This window comes from Pteropus alecto, unplaced genomic scaffold (genome assembly GCF_000325575.1).
Source record: "Pteropus alecto unplaced genomic scaffold, ASM32557v1 scaffold146, whole genome shotgun sequence".
Lineage (NCBI taxonomy): Eukaryota > Metazoa > Chordata > Mammalia > Chiroptera > Pteropodidae > Pteropus > Pteropus alecto.
In genome coordinates this window covers 32,323,557-32,350,801 of record NW_006442107.1, presented here as the reverse complement: position 1 = coordinate 32,350,801, position 27,245 = coordinate 32,323,557, and the positions used below count along the sequence as shown (strand labels likewise).

The following is a 27,245-nucleotide window of genomic DNA, read 5'->3' as shown; positions in this document are numbered from 1 at the left end:
GAAAGAGTGCAGCAGGCAGAAAATTTAATTTAGGTCTAGTTTCCTTTAATGACTCTGCCTCGCAGCAGCATTTTAAAAAGTGGAATAAGAGTGCGCTTGGGCTTTTGTGTTGCAGGCATCCCACACCTTCTGAGAACAGATAAGGCAAGACAGACTCGACCATGCTGCAAGTCACCTATAATACTTCTCAAGGGCCACTGCTCCTTTGTTGGTTTTAAAGAATGCTGAGCTATTTGTCCTTAGTCTGCACAATAGGAAACGAGGACACCCAAACTTGAATTTGCTGGCACAGAGAAAGGCGAAAAGCTGTGGCATGAGGAAACGGTGAGTTCTACAGGGTGGAGGCCATCTGCCCAACGCCACTCAGACAAGAAAGAGCTGAGATGGAAAACCACTGCAATGAAGGATGACACAGAGCAAAGACACTCACAGCCAGTCAGGAAGTTAAGCAGAGGGTTTAAAGAGAGGCGACAAGCGACTGCAAAGACCAGAATGAAGAATGTTTAGTCAGAGGAGCAGGGGAGTGACAGCAGGGAAGAGACAGCCATCTGTGTTGAAGGACAATGTGATGGACAATGTGACAACGAAGGAAGAAGATGGAAGGCAGGCCACACGGCGCTTCTGGAAGAGCGATGGAGTGAGGTGGTTGCCTTGCTGTATGGTCAGCAGAAAATGAGCATTAACACTGGAGACTTCTTCTTAATGGTCCCTGCCTCTTTTGTAGCTGGCACTTTATACGACAGTGGGGAAGCGTGGATCAGCAAAGCACTTATGCTAAGGAGAACCATGACAACCAGAGGTTCCTCACCTGTGAAAACACCGTCAGCACTGAAATAGATGAAATGTGAACTAACACAGGGGTGAGCTCTCCTCACCTCAACTCATCCCAGGGCATGAGGGGGAATATGGTTTGAGATATCTGCTACTCTTTTGTCTTTTGGTGTCACCGCTCCCGGTATGAGGTGTGTACGTGTTGTTTGTGTTGCGTGGTTTGTAAGGCTGCTGCTATACGTCTGTTTGACACCACACAGCCTGTTTCCACCTGACAAATGCTGGATGAGAATGGGCTTTCTATTAGTTTTGTGCCACCTCTTCACTAGCATCTGTTTGTGAACTTCCCTAGGAAGAAATGTTGTGCGACCAGGAGTTCAATGCACATTTTTCTTTAGTAATGCACATTTTTCTTTAGTAATACACTGGCACGCATAAGCAAATGCTGCTGTTCTTTCCTGAGGAGCCACTGCAATGTGCGATGTGGGCGTTTGACCCTTGGAGCACCTCTTTCGCCTTTGAGCGCCAACTGTACTTTGGTACTCAGCACTCTGAGTTAAGACCAGTGGAAGAGGTGGGTGGGTGACTATATCCTTGGTCAAAAACAAGATTGATATTTTCTCGTGCCTCCATTTAAGTACTGAAGGCAATTCTTTGAGAATATTTTTTGGAGCAGGGATGATTTTGTTATTTATTCAATCAACGTCTATTTATTGAGCATTTACTAGGTCACCTATGGTGACCACTTGGAAGGACAAGATGCATTTGCTTTTATTCCTTCTAGCGTGGTTGTTGAAAAAAGGAGAGGAGCCTCAGTGCATTATGGTCACACCTCATTACAGCATACAGCAATGTACATGTGCCACCAAATATTGGTAGCAGGTCCAGGACGGTTGACTCAAAGATCCCCACAGGCTTGAAGTCTGTGCCAGAGACAGTCCCCTCTCCAGCCAATGTCCCTTTACCCCTCTGAAAGCATACTGCCTGCGAACTGCACAGGAGAGGAGAAATCTCAGCAGGATCTCTACAACCTGAGAGCTTTTTTTGCACTGAGCAGTCGGCACTCAGCAAATGGGATTGTCCAGGCTGCCAATCTGTCCCCCAATCTGTGAGGGACGCTCCCAATCTGTGAAGGACCCTGTGCCGGTGCAGGCAGCTGCCTCTACAAAGCAAATCTACCTGGGATGATTCCGCCTTGTTTCTGTGTGTCAGATGCTAACCCCAAGTTACACAAATGATCTCTCCAGACAGGTTGGAAAGAAGGAAGAAAGCACTTACGGCGTGAGGCAGGCAGGGCTAGAGTCCCCAGGGGGCAGTTAGTAAGACAGTTTGGTTCTGGACAGAATAGACAAAGAAAAGAAAAGCAAGTAGGTTGGAAAATATTTTTTTTTAAAAGAACAGTAAAGGATTAACATCAACAAGCAAGTGCCAGCTCCAGAGACAGAAATCAGGAGAAGTGTGAGTTCCCACAGAGGTGGCACATGCACTCCTGGGGCACGCGGACTCCTCCTCTGCCTCAGTCAAGAGGGAGGAGGGGACCCTCACTGCAGAACAGCAACAGGCTTCTCCCTTCCGGTTTCTATTCTTCCCTGAGTTGCCCTTTGGCTTTTAACTTTCAAAGGCCATTTGGTGCATGGAGAGATGGAAGTCACAGGACTCTAGTATTTGAAACAGAGCATTGAACAGCTGGTTTGTTTTAGTCACAATGATCAAGCGACTGCTGCTCATACTAAAAATTTTCCTTCTCATGTTCCACTTAGACATGGGAGGGAAGAATAGCATTGCATTTCCAGATTATTCTCATTCTCTTCACACGAGAACTCACAGCTTCTCTTTGCATCACTGCACTGGTGTTACGGCTTCAAGAGAATAAGAGTAAGTAGCTGTGGTGTGAAAGCGAGGGGAGAAAGGGGCATTTCCTGCTGCGCAGAGTCCTAGCCAGGATCCCTATGTCACCCCTGTGTTAGATGTCTGAGCGAAAGTTCAGGGCTAAAGAGTCCACGACAGGGTGCTCAGAGCAGGTTGGGAAATCAGAGTCAGTTCTGGTGCTTCTGGAATGAAAACCCAGAACTACCACATAATTTATGGAGTGATGAGAAGGGCTCTCCAATGGGCCTAAAGAGTAAGTCAATTCAGACAAGGAATAGTTCCACCGAAATCTAGAACAAGCAAAATTCCAGCAAACAGAAAGAGGAAAAAAGAGGCCATGGCATGTAAGCAGTGCCAGGAGTACTCCATGCAGGTTTTGAACCCCTCAAACTGCGCTGTGCTCTTTCAAACTGGCCAGTCATCTCTCGTGGTAGCAAACACACCAAGTGAGCAGAAAATCTACATAGACACTCTACAGAGAACCAAAAGGCGGGGCAGGGGATACACATAGCTTTGACTAATAAAACCATTTTCATGCCTTGAAACTGTGATTCAGTCATTAAACCATTTTCTTTATATTATCAAGGATCGGATTGTTTGGAGCATTCATTGTTAGTAACGCAAAGCACTTTTGGTTCCTAAAAATTAGTTTCTATTTAGTCTCTAATATAAATGGACACTACAGGCACAGCCAGCTAATACTTTGGGACAAAGCCCTGCTTTCAGCTGATCCTTCCAGAGCTCTGAAAAGGCAGGGCATTCACACAAATAGATCCTCTGCAGCAGCGAGCCACTTACCAGAGCCCACAGAAGACCCCATCTGTCACCTAAGAACATGCAACCACAACTGAGAATTCTTTGTCCTTCTCAGAGCATGTGAACCACTTATCACAGACTCACGTCTTTGGTGGGCCACGTACTGTCAAGATTAGGTTGAACCACACAGCATCGATGATTCTGTAGGTCTGCGGCAACTTCACAAGGTTTAACCTATTTCAGATTTAAACTCTGTGTTTTGAGTTAAATACCCCTCCAGGGGTTAGACTGGGAACCTGATGGTCATTGTTCTCCTGGGCAGTATGTGGGGCAGGGGGTGGAGCTATAGCTTCCTCCTCTCCTCACCTGTGAAGCTTGGGCCATGGCAGGTGGGAAAGCAGAGGGCAGCCCAGGGAGGCTATTTCTCTCCTCCTTTTCGCCAACCCTCGCCATCTGCTTGGGCTGTCCCGCCTGGGGAATGCTTGTGGGCGTCTGGATCCCCCTGGTCTGGATTTTGTCCATTTGGGCTACTGGTGGGCTGGGGCTCACCCTCAAGTCTACACGTGGGACCACTCCCGAACAGTGGCTGATGGAGGCCTAGGGACCATGTCCTCAACACCGCATGAACTGTGAGGCCAGCATCCCTATTTCTTTCACCCCTGTCACTGTCATCAGGCTTTGTTTTATTTTGCTCATTCTTGAGGTGGAAGTGGGGATTATTTTTTAAAGTGGTGTGGTACAACTATGCTGATGTATGTGGCTATACATCAGAACAGAATTCAACGTTGACCGATTTGCTAATATTGTTAAAGGGGATATAATAATAATCATATAATAATGTGATAATATGTGCGGTCGTATGCAGTGTGATAATGCAATGTGCCAGGGAGATAATCACATTGTATGAAGGCAGGGCTTGGATCATACCTGTTTGCCTCACCTGGTTTTCTTGCCATGGGGCTTCATGGACACAGAGACAATATGTGATCTGTGAGATATAAGCCTGCTACTTTGCACTGAAGCCAACACTGGAATTCAGCTGTTCTTTTAGTTCTTTGTGAGAGATGTTCTAGAATCCACTCTCTCAAAACCTTCTCTAGCACACCTCTTGTATCATTGCATATAAAGATCTGGAGCATGCAGAAAGCCCTGAAACAACTCTGACATACTTCACACACACATCCCTAGGACACAAATTCACCCAGAAAGAGGGCAAGTTATAACCTCAAGTGAAAAGCCCAGATAAACAGATGAGCATCAATTACTTAGACCAGAGAAGAGCACCTGATCACTTTTCGTTAAGCAGCAGCTCAGGCTTTGTGTTTCTGCCTATTCCATTCTCCCTAAACCTGGTATCTCCCCAGTTCACAGGGACCTATTATGGACAACAATTCTCGAAATTAAATGACTTAGTACAATCCTGGGTTCAAACTTGTTTTCCCAACATTTAAATGGAAGAGCTGGTAGGGTGAGGGTGTGGAATACTCAGCCTTCATTACCTCGATGGACCCTGGTTCAGCTTTGACCGTTTCTCCCATGTGGCTGTCACTGTTAAGACTTGGGAGGCCATGGGGGGCCTGCCTCCTCTCCTCCTTTAAGGCATGCTCCAGCAGCTTCTTGTTGAGGATCCGGGCTACGTTCTCAGTGAGCGTGTAGCCAGGGGGAGCGGATAAGTCCTGCTTCACAGGTGTCCCCTCTCCCCCTTCCTCCCTACAAGTCTCTGAGCCAACCCCGATGGGGCTGGGTGACTGTCCCCGGGAACTGGGGCCGGTGTCCTGGCCTGGGCCCAGCTCCTGCTGGGGTTCTACTGAGCGAGACCGACTCCCAGCCCGTGTCCCTTTCTGAAAGGGGTCCTGCACCACAGGGCTGTGGTCGATGATGTTGAAGAGGCTGGAGAGGCCATCGTTGATGGCTGTGTGCACGGGGCTCTCCCGTGTGGTGGTGGAGCGGGCCCAGGCCGACTCGCTGCACCCCTTCTGGGCCAGCCCCGGCGAGGTCCTGTTATTTGGCTGGTCAGCTTTGGGGAGGGGCTTCCTCTGCAGCTTAGGAGATCCATACTTGGGGGAGCAGCATGTGCGTTCAAACTTGGCCTGTACCTTCTCGATGGCAGGGGCCACCTGCCTGCTCCTAAGGCCGCGGGACGGAGACGATGCGGGAGTGGCACCACCCCCCGCCTTTGGTGTGAGACACTTGTGGGGGCTGCTGGTGATGGCACTGCCACGCAGAGCTTCGGTCTGCAGGCCGATGCTGATGGTCTGGATGGTCTGTGTCCCAGTCGTCCGGGACCCGTTAGTCTGGCAGGCCATGTCTTTGACCCCCCGGGGGTCAGGGGAACTAGAGCAGATGGCCTTCCTGACAGAGAAGGCCACCTCCTTCATGTCATCACTCATGTTCTTGGACATCTCCAGGCTATGCAATGGGGAGGGGAAACCCAGGGGGGTGCAGAGGGCACTATCAAGGGGGTGCAACCCTCCTTCCCCATAGTCTCGGGGGTGCCTGGAGGGAGCGCAAGGCCACCTGCTAAGTATGTGTTCTGAGGGCCCCCCCTTTGTGTCTCCCATGCCCCCTCTGGCTCTGCTTGTGGAAAATGGGCCCTCGGGCTCCGCCCGGCCCAAGCCCTCACCGCCTGCCACCATGATGGTGTCCACCCTGCGGACCGCAGGCGGGCTATGCAGCACCCGCACCCCAGACGGCTCGGTGCGGACGTGGCTCCGCAGGGGCTGCTTCTGGCAGTGCTCTGGGCTGGTCATGGTGTCCGTGGTCATGGTGACGCTTGTGGTGAGGTACCAGGAAGAGTCAGGGAAAGGCTCGGTGCTGGCCTCGCTCCCCACCCGCCCTCCCTCGGTCCTATCTGCCCAGGGGTCTGGGGGCCTCTCGTCCCAGCTCTTGCTGTTGAACTCCTCGATGTACTTCAGGTCGTCAGGGGACAGGGGTGGAGTGACATCCTCCTTGCTGCTGGCAGTGGGCAGGCCTTTCTCTGGCAGGAAGGGAGAGACGTCCATCAGGCGCTGGAACTCAGACATGGAGGACACGGACACCGCCCTGGGAAAAGTGGGAGAGAGACAGTGTCAGTTGCCCGCCAGCCAGGGAGCCCACTGACCTGCGACCCCGTGGTTCAACGTAGCATGTGTGCTGCCCACACAATGAGTGCCTGTTTCGTGTCAGTCTCCACCTGAACTATTAGAACACTTTTTCCAGCTGCTTGATTTTCTTCACTTCTGAGCTGACCCTGTGGATGTTTAATGGGCTTTTTATGGCTCTGGAATTGTTCCAGGAGCTTTGTATTTGTCAGAATAGAATACAGCCAACCCTCAAGCGTGGTGGGAACAAGTAGAAGGGCGGGGCTACCTGGCAGTCATAGCTAAGCTCCAAACCCACTTTGGATGGTTTCATTTTAGCCTACGGTGCTCTACAGGAAGAAGGGAAAATGGCTGTGGCCTAATCTCTCTATCTACCGACCAGTGCCTTCAATTCCTAACCTACTGGGAGTTGTCTGGGTTCTAGGCATTATGGCAGGTGCTCATGCTACAGACATGAATACATCACAGTCTCAATCCAAAACCAGCTAATGGTATGGAGCAGGGGGGAGATATGACAACAAAATAACTATAATCTAAAGTCTTTTTCATCTATTGGCCTCATCCTCTATTGGCTTAGAGTACATCCTCTATTTGGCCTCCAAAGGCCAAATGGAACATGTAGAAGAAGGAAGGAAAGTGGAAGATGTAATCAGGTTGGGAGATGAATTTTCAAATACCATATCAAACAGAAATTCCATCTGGCCCTGCCCAAGTCCATGAATGGGGCTCAGCTCTCCCCTTCCCTGTCTGATCCCTCTTTTGTGGTCAAGCCTTCTCTTTGTTCCCGTTCCTCCTGTATTCCTGGACAAAAGGAAGATGGCCACAGACGCACACAATGAAGGGTGATGACAGGTGAGCTAAATCAACAGTCAGTTTTGGATAAGCTGCCGCCTGATAGATGTGGATTTAGATGTAGATTCCTGAATATGTTAGCATTTTAATTCAACATATTTCTATTTGTCATGAATTTACTGACTGCCTCCTGTAGGCCTGGGCAGGCTGGGCATTCTGACATGCTAAGACAGGAGGTTTCTGGAATGCTCAGACAACTCGTCAGCCCGCCCAGGGCCAAGAAGTGGTGGCCAGGAAGGAGGCTTGGGGCTGGCCATGCCTGGACCCTCTGGCCTGAAATCCCTCTGGATAGGCTGTTGGGGAGGTGAGGTGTATGCAGACTGTTTTTGCAACTAGACCAGCTTCTCATAAGACATAATATCTGCCCACCTCCCACACAAAGGCTTGAATACCTAGAGTTCTAGATTAGCCCAGGCCCAGACAGAGGCAGGCCATGGGCCACTCTACCATAGGACCCATTAATGATGATGAGGCCAGAATTGGGGACTGTGTACCACAGGGACTAACCCATAGAACCAACAAAACTCTGGATGCCTTTCCCCCACCCCGGGGCACATCCTCCTGTGGTTGTCACCATGGGGTAAAAGAGCAGGCTATAAGTGCTATCATTAGGCATTCCATCTTGTTATTCCTCACTAGAGGTAAAAGTCGGTGTTATTTTTTTTGTTAGAAATAATCTGCAAACCGTCTAATGGCGCTCTGAATAACAGAAAGCTAGTTATAACCAGTGGTGGAAATTAACGGATGGGTCTATTTGTCACCAGGTCTTAGCTTTCCGGCAAGCATGATTTTTCCTCTTATTGCCTCTGGTCCAGTCGAGAAGTCGTCGAATTAGTAACGAGCTTCACAACACTGTTCACTGGGGGCTGGGAGTGCTATGCAGACATGGAAGTCCTGATCTACACTTCTCAGACGTAGCTCATTAACCCTGGCTTCTGCCCACAGAGGATCTACTCATAGAGTTAAATCAGTGTCACCTGTAAGGTTGATACGTTTCCTTTCTCTGTCCACGTTACCTCACAGAGTTAAAACAGTGTCACCTTTAGGGCTTGGATGGATCTCGTGGAACAGAGGTAATGTGGACAGAGAAAGGAAAAGTATCAACCTCAGCAGCACCCCAAGTGAAACAAAACAGTAACTATGAAAACCAGGATGCATGTGAAACATGTGCACATGCGTCAAGATACACAGAATAAAATATGGAGGGAGCACCTGAAACTGCTAGAAGCAAGAGGAAAACAGAAATGGTGGGGAACACGCATGAACTTTCTTACTTGGGATATTTTGATATTGTTTACATTTTACAAGCATGGATTACTTTTTAAATTAACAGAAGCAATTAAGATAAAAAAATAATAAATAGCTACAGTGCATGGAGGAGCTCTGCTAAAAAAAGAAAAAAAGAAAAAAAGTGGGAGGATGTAATGATAGCTAAACTTCATTTACTTATTCCGTGTAGTCATCACTTTATGTGGATTAACACACGTAAGCTGTAAAAAAAATCTAAATACCTCCTGTTTACAGATGAGGAAACTGAGGCACAAAGCAGTTACAAAACTCACCCAAGGTCACATGGCTAATGAGAAGCAGAAGTAGATTTGAACCCAGGCCATTTGGCTCTTGACCCTGAGCTCACAAGTGCTGTCCTGTACAGTCCGAGAATAACCGGACAAGACAGAGCTTGAAGGTCAGAAATGTACCGTGGGCAATTCTAGATTTTGGGTGAATCCAATAAAGAGCAAAATTCGTGGATTTTAAGTTTACAGAAAAACAGGGATGAGGAAACTGGAAAATAATGAATGGCTCAGAGAAGAGATTCCATGTAGTGGAAATGATATATATTCATCTATAAAGAAAAAGTCTGTTTATGGGCTTGGGGTGGGACAGTATGGGAATTCTCTGTATTTTCCTCTCAGTTTTCTATTTTTAATGTTTAAATTTAAACAGATTTGTTTATATGTGTCTTTTCAGAAACATCCCATATACAGATGACCCAAAGTACATGATTACTAATATCAACATCAACTATTTTATATCTACTTCAAGGATTACTTCCAGGAAATATTTTAATATATTCTCCTAGTAAGAGCTTTTAAATATATACTATATAAATTGTCTCATAGCCTATTATGAGGGAGTTTTTTCAAACTTTAAGTAGAGGAGAGGGGTTTCCATGGACTTTTCAAAACTTAACATAATTATTTCTTTATATACACAATGCACAACTAGAACTGCAAAGTTCTTACCCTAACACTAATACACACACGCACATATACAACACCACATCTCTGGCCCTTTTGTTGCTAATTATAAAAAGTACTATATTTCTGAAATAAAAATAATAAAGCAATTACTTATTCAGAAGTCTAATTTTAAGTCATTTTGAAGATAGTGTTACAATAGACTGCAATGATGAGCTGAAATTTTAAGACCAAGACGATTTTATTTCAGTTGTTTACTATTGTTTTCATCAATCTTACTTACCTTTGAAGATTTCCCTTGTGATTTTCTTCTTCCTATAAAGAAGAAATAAGTTTATCTAAATCAGCTAATATTGGTTACCTAGGAGACTTCAAGTGTGCTAAATGATGGTTTTGCTCTCCTGTCCTAGGAAAACACCACTGAAAATGTACAGAGCCAAGTTTTAGTCAGGAGTGCTACTGCCCTTCGGCCTTTTGAAGTACAATAATAAAACTGGAATCCAGGGTGATGAGGGGTTGGAGCTTCTGCAGCCCAGGGAGGAGCCCACAGGAGTGAGAAAAATCGGCTATAAATTTTGTCATGGAGGTTGGAGAAAGTGGCTCTCCTATGCTTCCTCAAAGAACTTTGCTGACGACATGAATTTCAAACCTGGCTTTGTGATGACCTGGATATGTCTGCATGTGTGTGTGTATGCATGAGGCGGGGAGGGGGTGCAGGGGGGATAGGAGATTGGAGAAGGCAAGATAAGGGTGACAGAGTTAGGAGACTGATGTCCCTTGGTCTAAGCCTCGCTGTAGAGGGTAGTGTGACATTCTTAGGCTTGAGCGCTTTCTTGGTTTTAAGCATCGCCATTTGGAATCAGAGATGAAATTACAGTGACTTCTGCTTAAGAAAAATGATAGCTGTGCTGACAGAGAACAGGATGTCTTGAAAAAAAAATCTTCGTGCTGACATGGTCTTGAAGAAGGGGCAAGGATCCTAGAAAGCCCTGATGGTGATGGAAATTTATCCATTGGCACAGTAAACAGCTTCCGCTTAGTGAGCATGGCCCTCCTCTCTGCCATGCAGATCAGTATAGGGTCCAGGCCACCGCGAAGCTGGCACTAGGACAGTCTTCTGACCCTGGGCTGCCTTATCTCTGCTGTGAAGCTGGACCATGTGAGATTGCCATTAGATCAAACTGGGTAGCATACTGGTGATGTCACATCAACTGGGTGCATATTGCTGAAGAGAGGGCCCCTGACCTCACTGACACGTGCCTTATTTCCTTACATTTCAACAGCACTATTTGACATGAACTCTTCTAAATCTACTAAGTGTTTGGGACAGGCTAAATGACAGGCACAGCAACTGTTAAATTGACTCATAGGTAATGGTTCTTAAAATCGATTTTTAAAACATAGTTTTAAAGAGGGCATAAACAGAAAAACCGAATGCTGTGCCCTGGAAGTTTCAGCACAGAGCTTAGCACACATGTTTGCTGATCTAATTTACACAAGGTTTCTATGTGTTCGATTTTTTCTCTTTCACAGAATAACATATTATGGTATGACATTTGCTACTTGCAAATGTAAGGTACTTTCTTTAAAACAGAATTTTTTTGTTATTAGTTAGTTTTCTAGAATCAGAAGACTGTGCTATGAATTTTTAAAAAGTTAAAGATCTACACTTCCCAGAATGGTCTATTTCCTCCCATGTTTCACCGGACATGCCAGTTAGTGAGACCTTTCCATTTTCATAGAACATGGGTCCTGCATTCCCACACCCGAGACGAAGTGGCAAGGTGAAACTGGCTGCAGAGCACGCTAGGAGTTTGGGGTCACGTCCACCAAGCAAAGCTCTCGGCACTGTGAAGGTTTCACTTTTACTCAACCCAGAGGCTGCGATATGCTGGACCCTGGAGCCGCCAGCCACCCGGCCAGGTTTCGCCCACAACCCGCTGACCAGACAAGAAAACCCAGGACGACCTCGGGGAGGCAGCTCCTGAGCTCCCTCTGGGGTCCGCGGGCCGCAGCCTCCTCTGGATCCTCCTCCAGGGTCAGGGCGTCCAAGTAGAGGTTCTCCCGGGCTGAGCACCTGTCGGACTCCTTCAGCTTGGACAGTGGCCTGTCTTCAAACGGGGTGGGGTCTGCGTCGGTGCAGGGCCACATCCCCACCAGACGAGGCACACGGGGGCTCCCCGGGGGGGCGAAGGGGCGCATGTTGCCTTCTTTTTGATCACAGAAGAAACTGCCACCTCTCCGGGGACTGTTTTCTTTCTGCAACTTTGGGGTTTTAAAAACAATTTTTTTTGTCTGTTAGTCTCCTACGATCATAGTTTCTCCCCAATTTGGAATTATAGATAGGTCCATCTGTAATTCCACAGTTTACCTCTCAAAGACTATGAGAAATAAATGTTCTTAAAATTTTGACCTTAATTTCAAAATGTAGCCCAACATTTTTTTTAATCACAATTTTATCTGGAAATCTGCATTAACCACACATAAGCCAAGTCCTTCTGTTAAGTATCTACATGTTATTGAGTATAACTTTGAGTAGTGTGCTTATAGGAAACTACACATTATTGAATGATGTATTTAGAACTCTCTTTTGTAATTAATTATCTTCAAGATTTAAGGAACACTCAATGAAAGCTATCAGTGACAGCAAACTTCTGAGGGTGAATTTGATTTTCCTAACTAGCAGAGTTTCCTAATAATAACAGAGTAGTACTTCCAAATCATGTGGAAAGAGTCCTTACATATAACCTGAGTGACCAAACTGGGCTATAATAACTGGGTATCAAAAACAACTTATAATTTGCTTGAGAGGATTAAACTTAGCTATGAAGGCAATTGAAGATCTGGTATGACTGAAAACAAACAAACAAACATAAGCCACATACTTTGGATTCATATTTTTTTGCCTAACTTGGTAAGCTCAAGAAGCAGTGGTATGTGTGTGTGTAGGGGGTGTGTGTGGAGGTGGGGTGGGGTGGGACACAGGACCACAAGGGTTTAGGAAGACCTGAGTTGGAACCATTGTTCCATGGCTTGCTGGTTTGCTAGCAGGTGCAAAGTCCCCTGCTCTTCTTAGCTCCGTTTCATCTGCAAATGGGGGTAGCACACCTCCCTCCTAGGTTGGGGGGAAACGGCAGGGGCCGGGCCCATTGTGCAGCTCATTGTTTGCCAGTGAAACCACCAGAGATTTCCCCCAGGCCTGCCTGATTCCAGGGCTGCGGCACACTGATAACTCAGCCCTTCATGGGGAGGCACTTCAGGAAGGGAGCCCATGGACAGGCAGGGATATGGTGTGACAGCAGACTCTCATTCCTCGAGGAGGACTAATGGATGGCTTCCTCTCTTTCTCCAGAGCTTTCCTCACTGCCTCTCTATCAAAACAGGCACAGAAAACACAAATGAGAGCTGAGGATATTTCCACCTACATATCCTTAATGGGGTCTTTACTGCATGATGCACTCATGCACTCTACACATTGGCTGCTCTTTTGACTAAGTAAATTATCTGCATGATCTGAGCGACATTTGGATTTGTCCTGAAGGGGTGGCAGAAGAATGATTTTCAATCGTCAAGTGCTGTGACAGTGCCAGGAAGTTCTAAAACACCCTTGGAAGCATATTAACTTATTTTTTAACAAAGCATTTTTCATAAACTATACCTTTGTGTCCCAATTTCAGCCTTCATCCACGAATTGGATATAAGCAACAAAGCCATGTGAAATAATGGCGATAAAAGACTTTTACTCATTTTTAGTAAATTCTGAGGTGGTGTAACCAAAGTCTCAGAGAATTATCTTCATTTTATGAGAAAGATGGAGATCCAAGCAGCCAGAGTTTCCATGTTAGACTCTGAGGCAGGATCACAGTTAAATGAGGGAAGAAGCAAGCAACCCTAAATTTCAGCTCCTCCCTCCGCTCTCTACCCCTTCCTCTCCATGACGCAGTTCTTCACAGTTCTCTTAAAGATGCTAAATGCTTACTTTAAAAAAAATAAAAAGGAAAGCTTTTTATTATGTTCATCTAAGGCATGTCAGCACAATTTAGTTTCAACACATGATCATCTCCAAGCTATTTTGGGCAAGGAATTAAAATGCAAGAATCACATCTGAAGCTGTAAATGTGCACTGAGGGTGTGTGAAGAGGGGGAAGAATGACTAAAGAGGAGAGTCATGAACAAGCAGGTTCTAACTCAGTAAAGTGGGATTTCAAAAATAAACCTCCGCAGCCAGGAGCAATGAGCAATGTACACTCAAGCTGGTAAGTGTTAGGTTTCCTAAAAATGAGCTGGAATGGTTTTAGCTGGAGGGATCTACTGCTAGATGCCTCCGGGGTGTTGTAATAGAATAATGGGTCCTTAAAAGGATAGGGTTTCCTAGGAGAGTCATTTCAAACCAGGCATCAGCAGTTACTGTACTTAGAACTCTGCAGTAGAACAACTTGTAATACAAACAGAAAATTTAAAAGATTTGCATTTCAAATAATACAGGAAACAATAAACCCGCAAGAGTGTCACCTTATCTGAACTGGTCAAAAGAAAAAAGATCACTTTGTGAATAAGTTTTTTTAAAAAACGGCCTTTCAGTGAAGTAGAGGCAACTGATTTAAGGAAGTTACTGGAAGGAGAATGGAATGACACATAAACTTTCCTTTAGCTCTTTAGAGCTGCAAGTCCTATATCACCTACATGTTAACTGGGAATTTAACAATTCTAAAGAGAAATATAGTATAACTTCGTAAAAGTTAACTATGACCCAACTAAATTTGGATTGAGACAAGAGATGCTGATAAGATGGATGATATGTGTTATATGACCTTAACCACACTCCCAGGCATTCATCATATAAAATGCTTCATGTGGCACAGAAATTGTGTAGGAATTCAGTGACACCAGACAAGTATGAAGCATGTGTTCTGAAAGTGGAAAATGGATTTAGTGTTACTTCTTTTACCATCTGTACTAAGTTATCATAGTCAAGGTTATATGGCTCACCAAGTAGTCAAATATCAAGATTATGAAGAATATTCACCTATAATTCTTGTTTATATATGAAATATGTAGCTAACAGTTAAATGAGTGAGCAACCCAGTAACTGATAAATTCTCCACACACACACATAACACACTTCAGCCAATTTCCTCTTTCATAGAGAATTTCTATAACTGCTTTACTTATTTTTCAAGATTGGGCACCAAGATTTATAAAGTCTTCTTTTAAAATCTTGAATATTTTTAGGGAAAGGACAGATTTATTTTTGAAAGCCACCATTGCATATCTGAAGCATCATTCACTGGCAACAAATCCTCTTCTAAAAACAGCAGTGAAATCATTGTACAAAGCCTGTGGGATCCACCACACAAACAGATTTCAGGAACAGATGAATGCCCGGAACCCATTGTGCTCAGATGTGAACCTTGAGGACTGACGTTCTGGGGCTGACAGTACTGACAATTATTGCAGTACGGACAATTTGAGAATGGGGTTCAACTCCTGCCCCCTCTTTTCTTTCCAAAACATAGTCTTAAAATGAGGTGACTGTTCATCCCTTAGTCATTAACTCTTCGAAAGCTGAATATCATGGGATATCTTACCAATTTTTCCTTTACTAGAAATTCCTTGTTCTCAAAAGTAAAATAAAACCCTTAAAGACCTGCTTAACATATATCCAAGGTGTGACTTCCAAAGTGAAGCCATGACAAGATCAATAAGCCTATGGCTAACAGGCAAAGGGGACCTAGGAGGGCAGGGATCGTGATGGTCTAACCGGGTTATGGAAGGGACAGACAAAGTGAGAGATCCTGGAGGAAAGGCCAGGAGGGAACCTCCATGGTAACAGGGTGCCTGAGTTACTACGATACTGTGATGATACTGGTTAGCTAAAGTTGGATATGAAAAATCTGTGACCATTTCATAAGAACATATGCTACTTTGTCCCTGCAATATCCACTCAACAATTGATCCATTCAATAAGGCACAAGTGTACAGGGGATTTAATACAGAAGATTCTCCTCAAGTTCTGGCATTTCTAGGCCAAACAGGAAGTGGCCGACTTTCCTTTGATAGAATTTGGGGAATTCTGAAATGAGACATATCGAATTTCAAGATAATGACTCAGGTGTGTGAGTAATCCTACCTAGGAAGAACTTCAGCTATCTGTGGTGCACTTCCTTATTCTCAAGGCTTTCTGAGCCAAAGGCTCCAAATCTCTCAGTTTATTCTTCCTCTCTCACTCTCCCACGGTATATAGAAACTAACCTCTACCACTGCACCTGCATAACACAGGCACCATGTCTGGTGATAATGGAGCACATTTTTCAAAAGGCTCCTACATAAATGCAGGCAGTATGGGTATTTGAAATAGAGTAATAAGGTCATTTTTCCTGAACTCAGTTTCTTATTGATTAATGTGTTTCCTTGAGGCCTCATGAATTTATAAATGTGACAGGCTGAAATAAATAAAATATACGCTATGTAAAAATTCGGCCAGGGAGGAATTCCAAACCTTCAATAATTTAATGTGAAAATGTAATTTGTGCATCACTTAGGGCACAACCACAACTATGCAAACTGTCCTAAGTCTGATGCAATACAGAGAATGATGATCTGAGCAGTAGAAAAACAATTCTGTCTCATCTGAGTTTTTGAATCATTTGTTTAGCTGAGGACAATGAGCTACCAGCTACCTCCCCTGACTATGGTTCTATCTAATTACAGCTCAGCAATATCCACAGCAGGTGCAAATAGCCTGACTTCCAACTTAATTTAGCAGTTTCTTTACTAATGGACAACAATTCCATTCGAGCTGGAGCAATTACCGTGACCACATTTTTAGTGGCAAATTTAAAAGTTAATTTGCTTTTTGGCAGAAATCACTTTGTAAGACCTGAAATAACCTCATCTTTCAAGTTTAGTCTTTAAATTCTGTTTAAAAGTAATCCCACCCCCACCCCTGAACATACGAACACACTGCACACAGACACACACAGGAAAGTTACCTACAAACTTTGCAATGAAAAGATTTGTATAATGGAAAAGCTGAACCCAGGTCTCCAATACTAAAAGTTCTATTATTTCTTCCTCTTCCTCTGGAGACCCAAGAAACATCCTAATGTAGTTAAGGATCTCTGAGCAGCCTGATTTTTTTCCCTCCTTAGTTCTCTGATTTCCAGGTCAATTTAGCCATCTCCACTCTCTTCCCTGTTCTCCAATGTCTGGGTGCTTCGTTACCTGTTCTATTCTCCACAGGAGTTCCTTCTTTTGTTGTTCCCACTCCTGCCGATCTCTGTCCAGGCGGTCGAGAAGCTCCACCTTCTCCCGGTTCCAGTTCTTCTCACTGTGATGGATCTGCCAGCGCAGTTCCATGACCAGGCCATGACTGTCAGCGAGGAGCTTCTGATGTGTCTCCCTCTCCTTCTTAAATGCCCCTTTGTTGTCCGTGGTAGAACCTGGTTCTCCAAAGTTTTTCTCAGTCTTCTCTTCCAGCTGTCAAGGAGAAAAACTTAGGAACTGAGTTTTGCACCAAGTTTTACATTGTAGGTGAATAAAAATCTCAGTGCATTAATGCATTATCCCTGGAAACATGTTTAAACCAAGATTTGACCAATCCCATGGAAGAAACCATTTTCACTTTTAAAGTTCTATTTATGAACATTTGCCATAGAATGGTAAGCTTCCCTCAGTCCGCTTCTCAGCTCCGCTTCCCTACGCTGAGTCACTATCACTTCTTGCCTGTCCTTCTGTAGAGCTCCTTGAGGACAGGTACACGTCTGTCTCTATATTCTTAGCCCCGACATGGAACCTGGTGATGGAGCAGTGATGGAACCTAGGCACCCACAATAAATATTTGTCAAACACCCAGGAGGTTAAATAGTGAAAACAAACAAACAAGCAGAAAAAAACCCCCACCCATCCAGACATAAATTCAACTACTGAAAACCAAAGAAGAAGCCTTGGAGGCAGACTGAGAAAAAAGATACCACACACAGAGGCAAACAGACAAGAATGACAGCAAACCTCTCCTTGGAAACTATGCAAGTCAGAAGACAATGGAGTGACATCTTTAAAGGGGTTACATGGTGGGGGGAGGAATAGCAATCTTGACAGAATTCTATAGTCAACAACAGTATCTTTGAAAAATAAAGAAAAAGAATACTTTTTCAACATATAAAAATTTAAAGAAAAAAAAATATTGCCAGCCAGAACTGTACTTCAAGAAATGATAGAAGAACTTTTCAGAAAGAAAGGATGCGATACCAACAGACACTGATCTACACAAAAAATGAACATTGGAAATGGCATAAATACATGCAAATATAAAAGTCATTTTTCCTAGTTTTAATTGCTTCAAACTATAACTGATTGTCTAAAGCAAAAATAGTTGCAATGTATTTAGAACATGTAGAAGTAAGCTGTATGACAATAGCACAGAGGACAGGAGAGACGAATGGGAGCATGTTATTGTTGGAGAACATAATAAATTTTAGTTAAAGATTCGTGAAATTACCAATGTATTTTTTTTTTCTATTCTAGTTCAGCAGATGCCTGAATTCTACTGGAAGACCCATCTTAATCCATTTAAATCTGATGGTTTCTAATCCATTCTCTAAACCTTGAAGCCAGAATAACCTTTTAAAAAGCAAGTCAAAATGCTTTAGTTCCATGATAAAATTAGGATTATCATTTCAATTCTTTGAGCATTCCTTTTTTCTCTCTCACATCTGACTAGGTGCAGCTCTGCAGATGTGACATGCTCCTTTCTTCACCGTGTTCTTTTTCTGTCTGACACATCCTCTCCTTTTTGGTGCACCCACTCCTATTCATCCTCTGAAATTCATTCAAAATAGGACTTTCAGGGACAACCCTTTCCTAAACCCTCAAGTCAAAGTGTGTGCCCTGCATGCCCCAATTCCCTGGCAGCCCTCTGTACAGGCCTGGCAGAGCACTTGTCACACTATTAAAAATTATAGCCCTTGTCTGGGTCTCCGACTGCATTAGGAATCCAGTCAAGAAATATCTTATTTGTTACTGGATCTTTGGCATTTAGACTAAGGTCTGACTGAGGAGTAAATTGAAGGTATCACAGACTTGTGAATTGACACAAAATGGCCTTCCCTGAGAGAAAATACTTAACTTTTCATAAAATTCATCTGTTTTGCTTTTAAAAAGAAGGTAAAAATGGGACTATTATAAATGAACTGGCCTCACTCACATTCATTACTTCCTGTGTGGCAAATGTTTAAAGAACTTCTTAAGCAATTTGGGCAGAAGATGAATCTTTACCTATCACCACCTGGCTTCTAGGCTTGAAGTCCTAGCTTTATTTAATGGTGTTTAATGATACTCCCTGAGGCTTTATTTGTGCAAAAAAGGGGGTAGATACCAGGCTCCCCTAAAACAAAGATGGAATGTTTTGAATTTGACTTGCATCAAAGATTATGCCTCCTTTCCTTAGCTATACTTATGTCTTTGAAAATACTTAGCTTTTTCTCCCATAAACATATTTTTAAATAAGTTTAAAGGCAGCTGCTCATCAGAGAGTGTCCTTACTCATTCTTCCTCTGCTGCTGACTGTTCAGGATGTGTCCTAACATAAACACAGCATCTAGTAAGAGTCTAATACCAGGCAGTGGGCAGGGTTTGTAACTGGGTCAGAGGCTGAGCTATCTGACCAGACTTGCCTGCCGCTTTGGTTTTCCTATGTTTTGCAGCTTTCCTGCAGAGAAGATTGTGTGTGTCTTCACTCTTCCTAGGGTTGTGAGCTTGACACCAATGTTCCCTTGAGCCAGGTGGCAATGCAGGTGAACAGGGGGGCTGTTTTCTTTTGACATGACAGGGCCGTTCATCTTTTATTAAGGCCGGAAGATGTCTCCTTTCTGGGCAATTTTGTGTGTGTGTATACAGGACCGAGCCAATTCACATAAAATTTTAATTACTTTATGGTTTGCCTCAAAATGGGGCCTAGAAAATAGATTATCAAAGATGCAAAGACCTTTCCTCCCTCATCAAGATCAAGGGTCTGGAGAAACAATCTGAGCAAGCAGACACTGTGTAGAAAGTGACAGAGCTTTTAGGATTTCCAGGGAGATGTTTCTGAAATTGTAGAAAAGAATTTTCTGTCTCAGTCTGATCTTAACAATCCTACCAAAGTCTAAAATCACTCCAGAGGCTCCACCCCACTGGGGGTGTGGGGCAGGAACCTGCCCCCCTTCCCTTGCCCCCGTGAGCACTAGGCTCTGTAACTGGAGACCAGCAACTTCTGGGACTCCGTTTCCTTTGGTGTAAATAGAGACACTGAAATTGATTAGACTTCTAGGGCATGTAGTGGAAAGTCTATAGCTCTTTTCAGTATTTGGAGAAATCTAAAGGAAAGCACATGTTTACCTTTTTCAGAGAGCCTAAACTACAATCTGCTTTTTCATAGCTCCTGTCTAAATTATGTCAGCACACTCTGATCACAACTTCATGCTGGCCGACCTTCATTGGGGCTAAACACAACCTTGTTCACTGTGGAATGGGAGAACAAATGCTACTTTGAAAAATGCTGCTTAGTGGGGAGTAAGGGGAGAAGAAGGTGCCTTAGAAGTGCTGGGAGCTTGAAGAAGAGACAGGAGGCAGCTGCTCCTGGTTTTCTCCTTGGAGGCCTCTTTCTCTTAGACTCACTATGGATCTGAGTAACCGTACTTCCTCCTAACCTGTCCCAGGGGAGCTTGGGCGGGCCAGGTACCTGTTCCAGGCGGCACTTGAGCACAGCCCACTCCACGTCCCAGGCAGCCTTGTCGCTGGCGTATTGCTGCTGCAGCCGCAGCCGAGCGTGCTCGTCCTCCTGCAGCTCCAAGCGCAAGTCCTCCAGCAAGGTCTTCAGTGCGCCGAACAGCTGCTGGTTTTCCACCATCTGTGGGGACAGGGGGGTCGACTCTGCAACCTCATGAAAGGGTTTTCTTTAGGCCAGAAGAGGAGAGGAGCCTGGAAATCAAGGCGGTGCTGGGCCGTTCCTAAGATGCCACTGACAATGGGCACAGAGCCAGGGGGTCCCCATGCAGGTCATCGGTCCCCTGGGGATGAGACTGCTAAAGGCCTGCTGGAATAGGAGGGGCCAGATCAGACTGGTGCTATGGGAACCTGGAGCAGAAGGAAGCTACAGGAGGCCACAGGGAGCCCTGGCGTCCAGGATGCTCTGTGTGACTTCAGACGTCCAAAGCTCTCCTAAGGATGTAGATATAACAAAATACAAACACTTACCTATGTATGCTGTCATTTTAAACCCAGCTGTTGCACCAGAAGGGAATTAATAAAGGTCTAGTGTCTCTTGTAAACATAGAGCAGTCATCTTCTGACTTGTAGTTACTAAGAGGTGATATATATGACAAGCATGGCCATGGGCCAGAGGAGACTTTTGAGATTTAATAATTAAAGCCAACAGTAAATGCTTAACCTGTTCGTGAAGGCTTCCTTGTGGTCCACTGAGATGAAGTAACTGGCCCTCTCCTTTCCACTTCACTAACAGCAGAAAAAACCAAAGCTCCTACTTGTCTACCCGGCGTCCCTGTACCACCAACTATAAGTGCCCCCGGGAGAGACAAAGCCTGACCCGCCCCACATTTCCCGTGTTTCCCACAATGCTCGGCTCCTGTGAAGTGTGCAAACAGGTCTGATAAATGAAAAATGGATTTTTATTACTAATCTGCTTATACCTAACTTAAAGATTTTATATTTTCTAAAAACTGGCCTGCCCTTTGAAGGCACATTTCAAAACCATGATAGCGATCTCAGTATGTTTCAGCAAGGGTATTTTATCAGAAAGATTAGTCCAAATGAATTAAATACACTGAATCAATTCTATACCTGAATAACAAAAACCACATGAGCCCATCTCTTCCAATCGGAGCCCATCTCCAGAAAACACAAAAGTGCTCTCAGACGATCTCAGGGCAAACTTGTTCAATACATTTATGAGGCAGGCAGAATAAAAGCTCTCTCAGTCCTGCTGGATGCAGGCTGTCTCCACCATGGGTAGACAGAGCCCTTACTCTCAGGCAAATCCCCCGTACTTGATAAAACTCTCATGCTAAGAGCAGCAAGGAGAGGGCCCTTCGCGTCTCTAGCTTGGGATTTGCACACACGTCGCCTTTTCTCTATCGTGTGGAGTCAGTGTGCTTTTGAAACGATCTAGTGAATCCACTAAACACACACATGTACATATACAAACATGGTCAAACACATTTGGGAAGAATTTAAGATACTTTGCATGTATGTTTGGATTTAAATAAAGTTGAATTAGGAAAGAGAAATTCTTTAACTTGAGCAGATTTGTTACTTACTGAAAACTCCAGTTGCCTCCATAATTTATACGAAGAGCTACAGTATTAGATACAGTAGACTTTCAACCAAGTAGAAAGGTCTATTTGTTAGCATTTATTACTTCTTGATTTTTCTTACCTTGAATACTTTCCAACCATCTGAATATAGATAAATTACTACTATACTCAAAAAGATGCTTGTGAAATATATGAAATTGTAATAAATGCAGAATAGTTTCTTTAAACTCTATAATGAAAGTATTTAAAAACTATATAAGTACAGGTGAGTGAGAAGAGGTGTTGCAATAATCTTTTCAGAAATACACACCATCTTAAGTATAGTATCTGTTGAAAGATTATGTATATTTTATTGTAGATTTACTTGGTATTTTCATCTTTGAGTTTAAAATTTTTTAAGTATCACTACTTTTTAAGTCAAAGCATTTTGAGCATAAAATAATGATAATAATTTTGATTCAGTCTTTGGAGTAGTTGTCACTGAAGAAAAAGTAGAAAATCATATGAGAAATTTTAACATGTAATCGATAGCTCCTTAAGAATCCCAAGTCTCCTATGTGGTCAGCCTTTGGGGGTTTTAGCCCTAAACCAAACAGCTCTGACAATGTTAGGACCAGAACTTGTACCCCTCGAAAGCAGGGGTTCATGTGCCAGTCCTTTCGCAGACTGAAAATGTAGAAGTACTTACTCTGGAAGTAATCACTTTTTTGCATTAGCATATATCAGAGGAAATAAAATTTAGCCTTAATGTTTTCATGTACATTTGGGTTAGAGTAATCAACATTATGTTCTATTATATCAGTACAATATTCATCATTACGAAAGAAGCTCAAAATTGCTTTGGGGTAAAAGTAGCCAAGGGAGCAAGAGCTCAGAGAGTCCAAGCTATTGGTACTTGTTACTATAATCACCCAGGGGCAGCATGTTGCATGGCAAGAAACCACACTATCACTCTGCCTTGGTGTACAGAAGCAAGAACTGATGTCCCAGTAAAAATTTCTAAAGATCCAGAATGAGCCATAAAGGGGCATAATCCTTCTAAATAGCTTTTTTTTCATGTACAAAACCCCCAGTAATGATAATTAATATTGTTTCCAGTGGGCCAGGGGGTATGCTAAATCATTCACCTACATGACCTTACATTTCACATCCATCCTGGCTTCATACTGCCATGTTCCTCGTGTTGTAGAGGAGGAACCACAGCGTGAAGGTACTGCTAACGTCTCACTGCTAGGAATAGAGCCCAGACTGCAATCCAGGTCTGTTCCATCCCAGGCTGAACAAACTAAACCAGGATATTTGAATTCTGACATCATTCCTTGCCTAGCTTTTTTTTTTTTTTTAAGTTGACCTTAGAGAAGCCATCCAATCTCCGTGAAATGAATTTTATCCTCCATATCAAGGGAAATAATAATAGTGATCTACCCCCTTCCCCGCCAAAAAATACCTAGAAGTTACTTCTCTCACTTTTTCTCTGGCGGTGGCCCTTATTGGGCTATGTTTTGGGTCAAAAGATGACCCAAATCAAGGCATGAGTGGATCAAAGACTCTCTGGTCTATTTAAAGGTTTTTAGGTGACAGTCTTCTTGGATGCATAGTGTCTGAACCTTCTGTACCAGAAGCCCAGCTATACAACCTTTCAGTTTATGTATCTGTTAAGTATAGATCAATTTCAATTAAAAAAGATCAACTTTTCAATCTCTTCCAGATGAGCTGGTTGGTTTTCTTGCAAAAAAGCAGAATAAAATGGCTCCACTATTTCTTCACCCCAGTCTAAGGGCATTTCAGCCCTTCTAAGCTCATCTTTCTTTGGTGAGGCTTAAAATAATCCCTAAATTGGAATCAGGAGCTTGACTGTGCTATAAAGTGTTAAACTTTATAACAGGTTCAAGGTTAGACATCAGCCAAAGAGACTGCTGTCTAAGTATACGATAAATATTATTACTAGAAAGTGAAAAAAAGTTTACGGAAAAGGTAACATACCAAGCTATTTGTGATGCAATGCCAGCAATTTTACAAAATCATTCTTGCCTAAGATTTCTAAGACCTGTGAATCATAATTCTGTGAAAGAGCTAAACTATCATCAACTACCTCTGCTCGCATCCAAGCTGTCAACTTTGTAACTGGCTTTAATCTGAAGTTGGAACAGATATATGGACCTGTGGCTAAGGCTGATCTACAAAAATCCAGTCACAAAATAGAGGTGATAGCCTCCACCTCCCCTTCATTTAGGCTATTAGACATAGGCAGGGAGTTCTGGAATGCTCTGGTAGCTGCCCCTGACCTGCCAAACACACTGCATAGTTCCTATTTGATACATATAAAGAGAGAGACCTCATGCCACATTCAATAAAAGTAACTCCTCTAACAGCAAGAGTCCCAAGACAAGTCCTTTTCTGTGAGACAAACCAGAAAGGATACATTTGCACATCCAGAAGCATTTTAATAAATAAGTTATTTGTCATTCTTACCTTCATTGTTACATTCCGATTAATTTTAAGATTCCTTTTTAGAATCATTATTCCTTCACCGATAAAAGACAATGAGTCACTGAAGACTGTCCCTGAAAATATAACCTATGATTGTGGCTTACAGAGATGATAGACTCATTTATGTACAGAAACCATTTGCTTCTGGCTGAGAATATACCAGGTGATCCTGGCCACAAAGGCTCTGTGCCTGCAGGCCACCATAATTTTCACTGAGAGTTTTCTAAGGATAAATGTGGGTGTGTGAAACAACTAATGGACATATATTTAATAGATTATAAACACAGAGGTAGCAGACAAAGGCTTCAAAGAAACAGGGCAGGTCTGATGAAAATCAAGTGGCCAACTGGGAAGAAATACTCATCAGCGAGGTTTGAAGTTTGTTACGCACTTTGAAAGGCATGTCTTAAACTGCCAACCGTGGTTAACTCTGGGAGGTGGGTATGGGGCGGAAAGAGTCCTTTCCTTAAGTCTCCTTTAGGATTTGAGACTTTTCATCCTCAGCTAATGCTATTTCCACAGTAACAGAGACAAACATATAAAAATGCACAGCAAAAATAAAATGCTCTGGTATGGTTCCTTTTATATAGAGTTGCACATCTCCTGGGTGAGGATAGAAAGTTACAGAGTCTGAAGAATAAACCATGGTACAACATTCAAAATGAAATGTAAAAGCCATTTAGGATCAAGAGGAGAGTTTTCTTATTACAAAAAAAAAAAAAAAAAGTTAGGGCAGATCATAGTTTTGAAGTACAGGCCTTGTCTGGAAGAGGCAATCTTTTTGGAAGTTTCCGCATCTAGGGCAAAGCAGGAAGGTGGGTAGCCATAAAGTAGGCTGCTGGGCACCCAGGTGAGCTGAAGCCTAAGAGGTCCAAGGAGCCGTAGATGAGCCCCGGATCAGTGACAAAGGCCTAGGAAGCAGATTCTACTTAGTCCCAAGACTGGATCCTCCGTGGGACTCTTCAGTGACCGGTCAAAGACTTGAAGACTAATATGAAACATAATTTCGCTAGATCTTGCTCTGAATTTTAAATTGGGTTCTTTATTTTACACTTAGATGCTTTAATAAAGAGTACTGTATCACATCTCTGAATGAAGAAGTAACTTCTTTTTTAATAGATTAATCCAGTTCTGGGAAGACTAGCTGTTGGAACCACAGGGTCATAATTCTGGCACTATTAATCACCTTGTGTTTAAAAAAACTTGATTTTAGGAATTTCTGATGAATACGAAATGCATACACAGCCTTAGGGGTGCTAGTCTCAAAAGCTTAACGTGGTGGCAAGAAGTGGCAAGGGTCTAGGAGCTTGGTGAGAAATATACAACACGTCCTTGCATATTTCCAGCCGCTGCTCTTCCACGAGGCTGGCCAAACTGAAAGTGCTTACTGTTCTTGAGGACAATCAAGTCACTGATGCTAGATTATATAGATCAGTCAGCAGGGAACATTCTCAGAACCAAACGTTTCCAACCTGATGATTTTCATGAACTATTTCCAAGGTTGGCTTGATACATGTAGTTATGTAGTTGTTTTTTTTTTTTCTTTAATCTTTCTGGACATGATAAATGTTGCTATTTACTGTGTTCAACTGTGAGAATGTTCAATATGACGCAAAGCAAAGATCATGGCCTGGGAAATGTTGCTTGTAAATTTATCCTTGGGAAAGAAGTTAGGCCACATTTCTCATTCTGCTTATCACCTGGGGAGGGTCTCGGAGTTTTGGAAAATGGTGTGACTCTGTAAGACATCCAGGCTGCCTGCCCGCTACCCAGGCCACCAAAGGGCAGGCAAACCTGACTGAGAACGTTTGCTCTCAGGAACCAGCTGTTGCTTACAGTAGAGCTCATTAATCTTCTGTCTTTGGACGGATAGCATTGTGTACTTAATTACTGTGGAGAGACGGGTCCATTAAAGGCAGACGATTCTGCTCGGCTGAACGCCACCCTGTAAGCCCATCCGCGTGCTTCTACTGCACACTGTGCGAAGCAGAAACTCAAGGGTCCATCTCTAACGTAAGGGGAAGAGCTAAAAAATCAGTACTGGAAGAAGAGGAAGAAATGATATTAAAATACACCGAATGTGAGGTTCCAGCTGAGTGACTTTATATTATTTTTCACCCCAAGGGTAAAATGTTCCATGACTATTGTTTAGAAAACCAGATGTCTTACATTTTTTTCTATTTCCAAAGCATTTGGACACACGCGTGGGAAACACCCAACACGTGATCTTAGTACAGCAGGTTTACGACTAAGTGACAATCAAGAAATACTATTTGAGTTAATCATGGATACTTTATAGTATTGATTGCCAACATCTCATTTAAAAATAATAAAACTGGTATATTTTAAAGAATTATTTGCAAGGTAGCATTTTATTTTCTAACAAAGTCATTGCTGGAAAACTCATACCATGAGCTAAAATCTCCCCATGGACACTGGCATTATGACAAACTTCCTAATAACTAATTAAAAATTGCTTTGAAAGTATAATCTCTTTCTTGAGTCATATTACTCAGGGAAAATGAAGGGTGGATGGGGGGTGCATTGAAAACAGCTCTTTGTTTGTGAAAATCTGATTCGTAGATGGAAAGAAAGCAGTAAGGAGAAAATACACATTTCCCCTAGGCCTATGCTCATACATCACTGCTTTTCCTCACTTGGATCTGAGCTGAAGTGCTGATGACAGCCCTCTCCCACTTGACCCTCAGAGGCTCTGGGCAGAAGGAGGGGCCGCAGCTGTGCAGTCCAGTGCAGAGAGAGTGCCCCAAAATGTTTGAGGTTGAACGGCTGCAGCCTCGCCCACCTGCCCAGAGTGACTGCTGCACCTAAGGTCCACTCGCCCCTGCTCCTCACCCCGGAGCCAGAGATCCGGGTTTGGGGCCTGAGGCTCAGCTCTGTGGAAGCCTCAGAGAAGC

General features: G+C 43.6%; 1 protein-coding gene across 5 annotated transcripts in view; it reads right to left on the bottom strand.

Moving 5' to 3' along the window:
• MTCL1 (microtubule crosslinking factor 1) overlaps nt 1-27,245 on the bottom strand; it is a 111,767-nt gene that overhangs the window by 1,914 nt on the left and 82,608 nt on the right. For all 5 annotated transcript variants that reach the window (XM_025038607.1, XM_025038609.1, XM_015595762.2 and 2 more), the window contains 5 exons: nt 20,250-20,417; nt 16,754-17,008; nt 11,498-11,794; nt 9,813-9,844; nt 4,896-6,438 (listed from right to left, as the gene is read on the bottom strand). In XM_025038607.1, the coding sequence (XP_024894375.1) occupies nt 4,896-6,438; nt 9,813-9,844; nt 11,498-11,794; nt 16,754-17,008; nt 20,250-20,417 (2,295 nt within the window). The remainder of the gene's footprint in view (nt 1-4,895; nt 6,439-9,812; nt 9,845-11,497; nt 11,795-16,753; nt 17,009-20,249; nt 20,418-27,245) is intronic.